We start from the raw sequence: 8,178 nt of genomic DNA on the forward strand, positions 1-8,178 counted from the left end.
AAAATGAAACAGAATGAGTAAATCACCTTCGCTGCAACAGCAAGCTCCTAAATCTTTTATTTTTTTCCTTTTTAATTATTAATTTTTTGTTGATTAGCTTAAAGCTGTGGACAAAGCTTCTGCTTTGCACTCACACCGTCCTCTGAGAATTTACTTTCTGACAAGGATTTTGTTCGTTCATCAGCAGTAGGATCCTCCTACTCACTGCTGATGGATTTGGGTTGGGATTAAGTTATTATTTTTTCCCCCTTCCATCATCTATACAAAAACATTTGTTGAAAGCTCAGTAGCTAAAAAAATTCCCTGTTCTTTAGGAATAAAGTAAGAGAAAGAAACCTAATAGGTTTCTTCACTCCCCTAGCATGTATGGCACTGGGGATGCATAATGCACATGAATTGATCAACATTATTTTACTCCATGGGAAGGGAACTTCTGTCAGTCCACCCGCCCACCCCTCACAATTCTGCCTCTCCCTCAAGGACTTCAATTAAAAATGGAATAAATAATAAAACATCTCAAGGCTGTGCTGCCTTAGTGCAGCACTAACATAGGTGCGGGTTCAGCTGAGTGCAACCCAATGGGTTTGCTCAAAACAAGGGACACAGGGACGTGGTTTAGTGGGCAGTATTGATGGCAGGTGGACAATTGGACTGGATGATCTTAAGAGGTCTTTTCCAACCTTAATGATTCTATGAATACGAAAATGCTGATGGAATTCAGTGAAACAAGAAGGCAGTGGGGAAAGACCTCTGTGCACCGTGTGCCTCCCTGCCAGCTCCGTTTGCAGTGCTTTGTGCCCCAACGCATCTGAGGTGCCAAGAAAGGAAATCAGCTCCACATCTCTAGAGAATGAATGCCCACAGCTGGGAAAGCCCCACCACGTTGTGTCCTCCTCCCTCCCCAGTAACCTCACAGTGACCTCACCTTCCAGCAAAGCAGAACTTGAACAGACCTCTGTGTCTGCAAGGAGAGAAGAAGGCTGGTTTTGGCTAACCTATAAATAACCATTGTTTCTATAAACATCTGCCAGGGCTGGGAGAAACTGGGAGGCTGTGCCAGAGACCAACCCGTAATTAAAGCATTCTGGCAAATATTGAGATGGCAGTGGCTGTGTGGGCCGTCTCCACGTACAGTATACAAATATTTACTGTAGATTTGCCTGCTGCAGTAACTACTCCTTCCTAGCAACTTTCTGCACCAGCTCTGGTGTATTTTTAGCCTCTCACAGTCTGGCTGAGCAAGTTGTTGACTTTTTCTTTTGCCTAATCCCTAATCCCATCCTTACGTCTGTGTCCTCCGCACCCAGAGCAGAGCACTGGTGTATGAGTGCTGTGCAGCAGGCTTGTCAGCTGCCTGCAGGCCTGGGTCATAGAACGGCTCAGGTTGGAGGGGACCTTAAAGACCATCTCATTCCAAACTGTGGGCTGGTTGCCCCCCACCAGCTCAGGCTGCCCAGGGCCCCATCCAGCCTGGCCTTAATCACCTCCCGGGATGGGGCACCCCCAGCTCTGGGCATCTGTGCCACTGCCTCACTGCCATCTGAGTGCAGAATTTCTTCCTCACAGTTAGTTAGGAAGAAATGGGCAGCCATTATTCGCTGGCAGCCACAGTGAAGATGTTGGCCCTGACTCTGATGGCAGGAAGTCTTGATTGAGCAGGAAACAAGTGTGCAGGCTGAGGGAAGAGCCTCTTCACCACCTGCTCTGCCCTTTCTGCATGAAATATTGCTAACCTGAAATCACCCCTCTCTCCTTGCCAGATGGAGTCCTACACATCCGACCCCCTGGTCTACCACGGTGGCATGAAGGTCTCCTTTGTCATCCAGCTGATGAATGCCATTACCAGAATCGAGCGAGCTCTGCCCAAGCTGACTTTGCCCATCCTGGTGCTGCATGGCTCTTCTGACAAGCTCTGTGATATCAAAGGCTCCTATTTACTGATGGACACAGTGCAGAGCCAGGACAAAACGCTGAAGGTCAGCTTGCTTTCTCCATTTTTAGGATGCTGTCCTGCAAGCAGAGGCCTCAGCACCACTCACTGCAAGGGTCACAATGTGGGAAGCAGGGCTGGTGCCTGGCAAACCAAGCGGGTTCCCAGCCCTTCAGGGAGGAAGGAATGCCTGATGCTGGGCAACAGGGTGCTTGGGATGAGCAGAGCAGGGTCCATCAGCACAAAAGCTGGGATGCTATGGTAGGCTTCTTTTTGAAGCAGAGTGTGCCAGAGCCAATGGCATCCGTTTTGTGTGATACCCTGACACGCATAGAATCATTAGGGTCGGAAAGACCACTAGGATCTTCTGGTCCAACCACACCTGGGAGAAAAACCAGAGAAGGCACGGGACCCAGGAGTGTTGCCAAGAGGGGCTGAAGGCTGCTCTGCCCATGAGGGTGTTTGTTCAGTGCTAATCCCTGCTCTCTCCCTGTCTGCAGGTGTATGAGGAAGCCTACCATGCACTGCACAAAGAGCTGCCTGAGGTCACCGCCTCCGTCTTCACAGAAATACTGACGTGGGTTGGCCAGAAGGTTTCAGCAGCTGGAGAAACCAGCCAGACCTAAGAGCAATCCTTTCTGCAGCTTTTACTGGGGTTTTCTGGGAATAGAAGCTTTCTGTAAAAGAATTCTCTCTGGAAAAGATCTAGCGTGGAGGGACTCGTGGGATATTTTGCCATGCACAGTGTAAGGGTTGGGGGGAGAGGCACAGGGTGGGTGTTACTCACTGGCATAGATGACTCTTGCCGTAATCTGAGGAAGCACTGACAGCTGTGGGAGCGGCCCCCAAAGCCTTCCAGGTTGGGTAACTTTTCTGAAATTCCCCCCACTCACGGAGCTTCCTCCATCACTTCCTCTTCTCTGCTTTTGCGGGGGTGGCGGGGGTGTATTTATACTGCAATAATTTTTTGGTATGTTAAAGAAGCCAGTATCTTCCACTTTGCAGTTTCGATTCCCTGTCCCCACCACCTGGTCCTTTCCCAGCCCTGGCAGAGGAGTGGACGAGCGTAGACTCAAGCCCACGCAGCACATTTGCAAACCAGGCTATTCCCAATGCCAAACCCCATCGCCTCTGCAAGATAAACTATTCTGTAAATAGTTGTAGGGGCTGCTTTTTTCCCTTCTTTCTTTTTTTTTTTTCTTTTTTTTTTTTTCCTTTTGAAATTAATCATTTGCGCTACTGAAACTGAAAAAGCAGAGTTATATGAGAATATAGTAATATAATATATGATGTATATAGAGGTGGCTGGGAGCTGGTGAAGAAATGGGAGGAGAGGCTAAAAAAAAGGTTAATTGTTCATTCTCTTGGCGAGGAATAATGTTGTCCTATCAGGATCCAGCCCTTTCACCATAACTTTACAGTCATAACATGTTGTTTCCCTTCATCAGTTGGAAAATGTCCTGAAAAAACTGCTATAGAGAAGCACAGAGCATCTGGTGGGTGGGGATTAGCAGCGGGCATCTTCATGGTCCACTGCTCCAGCAGGAGACCCACAGCGTGACCCCAGATTGTGGCCAAGCTCCTGCCCACCTCCTGCCTTGTACCTGCCCCTCTCCCTCCGCTTCTGCAAATGAGGACGCAGGGCCTTTCCCATGGGGACAAACCTCATTATGGGGTCTGGTGCCCCTGCCCTGGGCTGGATCCTGCCCACCATGGGGGTCTTACCCCTCCCTCCTGCCCTTGGAGATCCAGGGAAGGGACTTCAGTGCAATAGCAGGCAGAACCCATCAACACGCCGGTTTGCAGGATGCATGGGTGCAGGCTGTATCCTCACAATCATCCCTACGGCCCAAGTCAGGAAAGCTCTTTATAATTATAGAGGTGAATGCAGGCACTTTTCCACTTGTGTTTTCCTGCCCTTAAAGGGAGGAACCAGCTGAGTTCTCCCAGCACTGCCAACTTGTGATTAAAACACCATTCCTGTGCAATCAGGTGCTCCCATCCACCCCCGCTAAACCTGCAGTGACTCTTGCACTGTTGCTTTGCTGCAAATTCATTTTCCCAAACAAGGTCCCTCCGTGCCAGATGCTGCTGGGAAAGGCACAGCAGCACCATGGTGGGAACAAGGCTCCCCAGGAGCAGGAGCCACGTGCAGGAGTGATGCAGCACTGACAGATGGTGCAGGGGTCAGAGCAAGATGATGACTCGAGGGTGGGATTTTCGAAAGCACTTTTCCCCAGGAAGTCAGGAAGAATGGATCGATGCCCCCATTCTTTATGTCCCGAACTGACAAGCACTTTGCCAGGGAGCAGGAGGGTCAGAGCCCACTGCCTGCCCCAGGGTCTGTGGTCAGTGCCTTGCAGAACATGTCTCGCCCATGACATATCTGCATCTTGGAAGAAAGGAAAGGAAGGCAGTTATGTGCATCTGGGGAATTCTGTCCAGCAGTACTGGCTGCCCAAGGGAAGCTGTGATTGAAAATCAGGTTAGCGAGCAAATATGTACCTGCTGCTCCCTTACCCTGCACATAAGCTACTTTATATTGACCCAGTTCAGTTTCTCCATGCCCTGGAGGAACCCTTCCTTCACTGACCAGATTAGCAACGAGCAGAGCTGCTGCCAAGGGAAATGTAATTAAGCTATTTCCCAGCAGCAGGTACCATGTGCAGGGAGCACAGCCGGCCTTACGAATGTTGCTGTGCAGAGACCAGTCTGCCTTGGAGAAGAGGTGGCATCCGTGACCGAGCAATAGCAATGTGCAGCTGCCATCCGTGCCACCACCTGTAGCACCGGGAGACCATCCCCCTCTGCCCACCACACTTTCCATTTAGCCTGTTCTTTTTGTACCACTTACCTTAGCACACTGCCAGCATAGACCCTTGAAGATCACACTTATTTTTCCAAGTAATTTGTCTCTCTCGTTTTGTTGTGTCCCAGTTCAATAAAATACATTTATATATATATATATACATATATAAAAGCATATATACATACACTTGTATTTTCAGTGGGAAACCATATACAAGTTTAGGATTCTTAAAGGAATACAATGTATATTGCAACTAATAATAAAGTTATGTTTTCTGAATGGAGCGTGTTTGAGGGCATCATTTGCTATCACCATCCTTCTGGAGAGCGAGAAGGGAAAGGCAGAAAGACCTGAGAGATACTGAATCCAGGTTTGGAGCATTTGGGTGCCCTTGCTGTTGGAAGGTGATAGACTCATAGAATCATTAAGTTCGGAAAAGACCTCTAAGAACATCCATTCCAACTGTCAGCCCATCTCCACCATGCCCAGTATCACGTCCCTCAGTGCCACATCTCCATGGTCCTTGAACACCTCTAGGGATGGTGACTCCACCACTCCCTGGGCAGCCTGTGCCAATGCCCAACCGTTCTTTCTGAGGAGAAATTCTTCCCAATATCCAACCTGAAATCAAATCCAAAGGAAGCTGGAGGCTCTGTGCCTATTTCCCCAACCAGTGCTTAGGCTTCACGCCGCCCTGAGCTGCTGTCTCCTCTCTAGAATGTAATTATTCAGCCCAACATCCATGTCCACGAGCAAGGAGCCATTCCCTGGCCCCCAGCACAATGTAAGAAGAGACAGAGGGCTCAACTCCCACCTGCACAGAGCAGGGCAGGCAGGGGAAGCTCTTAAGTGCCTGAAAGTACTCCACGCATTCAGATGAAAAACAATTCCTAGGATATCTTTGAAGAGTTCAGACAGGTTGCGTGACAAAGCACTGAGATCTAAACAAAGGAAATTACTTGGTCTGGGGTGCAGAGGGGAGGTAAGATGGCCAGCACAGAAAACACTTGTGGCCTCTTGAAATACCTGCAGACTGTTAGTTAATTGCATATATGATTGGAAAATGTCACGGAACACCAGGAAACAAGGAATGCCATCTCCTCCAGCAGTGGGACAGAAGGAACAGTCATCCTGGGAGGAGATGGACAGAGCCCATGCTTTGAATGGCTTTGAATGTACTGAGCCCGATGAGAGGCAACTCAACAGAAAAAGCATCCTGGACATTTCCAGCTCCTCAATAGGAGACTGAACTTGCCTCCAACAAGCTTGTTTAAAACTTTTGGTTATAGTTCAGTTTTACACCCAAGGAGGAGTAGGGTGGAATAAGTTGGAGGGAGCAGATTGCTGACTCCCATTATGGAAGCAAGCTTAATAAAATTCATAGAAGTATTGGTGGTTCTTGAGATGCTGTGCCAAGAATGTGTTAGAATAAAACCTTCTGAGCAGAAGGGAGAGATATAATGTCATCTTAGCCTTAATATGAAAGATCAGCCTTCATCTCTGAAAGCATATCTCAAGGAATGGTAGTTAAGGCATTTAGTTGCCTTCCCTCTAGGGCAGGTCTCTGCACAGCCTCACACAATTCATCACTGCCACAGCCTCGCACGAATGGTATTGGGATGACCCTGGGTAGCAGAGAAACAATAGGATAAAAGAATAAGGAGGGAGGGATGTTTTCCTACCAGGGTTTTAACATCACCTCAGCACAACACAGACCAGCACAGTTTCTTCCATAGGAAAGCTCCACCACATTCCCCTGGCTTTCTTTAAAAACAAAAACCAAACCAGAAATACCACCCTGAGCCCACAAACCGATACATCTGACCCTGCCACAGCACTCCTTCACCTCCCTCCTGCTCATGTACTGTGCCAAAGCACAGTCTCATGCCTTGCCATACCAGCAAGGGAGCAGGCAGCAAACAGCCCTGCTGGGACCATTTGCCAGAAAACCACCCAGGAGCCGTCATCAGGAGGGAGCAGGCCTGGAGCAGATGGCATTCTCCAGTCCCACTCTTTCCCCTCAAGTTTGTTCTGCTGGCAACAGGAGGAAGGAGAGGAAAGCTCTCACAATCATTTTTCTGAGCTTATTTTGGGAACTGAGCAGCCAGACCCTCAAGACCCAGACTAGCTCTCTACATGGCACTGATCCTCTTCCAAGGCTTTCTTTAGTGTCCTGAAGTGCCCTGCAGACATGCAAGCTCACAAAGCTAACCGTAAGTTCCCCTTCCCCAGTGCTGATGCCACCCAGCATACAGCCCACAGCTGCTCAGCCCCTGCAGACCCTCACCCAGCTATTCCCAGTAGCCCACCTCGTTTCCAACCTGACCCCACGAGGCAGGCAGACACATTGTCTTGATTCAAAACAGGCCTTAGCTATGACAAACTGCCAGCGTGGCCTCTCTTATCTTAATAAATTCATTTTGTCAAATCTGTTTTAGTTTAGAAGGTGAAACAAAACCCGTTCTGCCAACACAGGCAGCCCCAAGAACTGAGCCCAGACAAAACCCGGCTCCCTGCAGCAAGAACAACTCTGTGTCACTGCGAACAGATGGGTCCGTCAGCACACCGCCTGTGAGCTGCCACATGGGAAGGTGCCATCTCTGCCATACATTTGACCACGACAGCCCAAGTCTCTCAGAAATGCCTGTCTCACTGCAAGCTCCTGCAGCACAGCGATGTTCTTTGAAGCATAACTTGCAAGTCCCAACAGCCTGACTAGAGTCTGAACTTCCCCAAGCCCAGTCCCTCCCTTCAGCAGCATTAGTCATTCCAATGCTATTGCCCTTCCCCTGGATAACTGCATTCCTGCAGGGAGCTACAGGGATGGCCTCAGATCCTCATTCCCTGAACCAAATTCATCTCTGAAGTCAACAGGCTGCACAATCATTGCTATCTGCTACCAAAACTACCACAGCCACTCAGACATACAGGAGTGGAAGAAGACTGCAATACACAGACCCTTGTAAGGCTATAACACGATGGAAAGCACAGCAATGGCAGCAAAGTGGCAAAGTCTGTGGATAAAGAAACCATAGAAAGAACCTAGTTACCCTTGGAAGGCCTCAGGTAGGCAGGGATCTCCAGCAAGCTACCTTCGTCTCCACTGCCAGCCCTTAAATGAGATCTGGGAAGGAGTGCATTGCATGCACCTGAGCTCCCCTGGATTGGCCCTGCTTTCCCACCAGGTGCTCAATAACTGCTTCAAGCTGTGACTTAGCATTTCCACTACAGTCCTCCAAGAGGAGAGGAAATGCCTGGGCACTCCAGCACACCTGAGGTTTGGAGAAAAAACATGCTTCATTCAGGGGCAACTCAAGTGCTCTGAAGGAGTCTGAGTAGTTAAGCACCAGAAGCACTTTTCCAGCAAGCTGAGAAATCCCCATCCTTGGATTTAATAGAAAGGCAGCAAAGCACAAGCAGAGATGGACAGACAACAGAC

General features: G+C 49.1%; 1 protein-coding gene across 4 annotated transcripts in view; it reads left to right on the forward strand.

The window, feature by feature from the left end:
* Window positions 1-4,910, forward strand: part of MGLL (monoglyceride lipase) — a 91,008-nt gene extending 86,098 nt beyond the window's left edge. For 3 of the 4 annotated variants that reach the window (XM_090148222.1, XM_031607686.2, XM_031607711.2), the window contains 2 exons: window positions 1,761-1,976; window positions 2,431-4,909. In XM_090148222.1, the coding sequence (XP_090004348.1) occupies window positions 1,761-1,976; window positions 2,431-2,556 (342 nt within the window). In that variant the 3' untranslated portion in view covers window positions 2,557-4,909. Of the gene's footprint in view, window positions 1-1,760; window positions 1,977-2,430 lie in introns of all 4 variants that reach the window. The other variant, XM_031607703.2, reaches the window with a different exon arrangement.
* Window positions 4,911-8,178: the final 3,268 nt, after the last annotated feature.

Source organism: Phasianus colchicus, chromosome 11 (assembly GCF_987193195.1).
Source record: "Phasianus colchicus chromosome 11, bPhaCol1.hap1.1, whole genome shotgun sequence".
Classification (NCBI taxonomy): Eukaryota; Metazoa; Chordata; class Aves; order Galliformes; family Phasianidae; genus Phasianus; species Phasianus colchicus.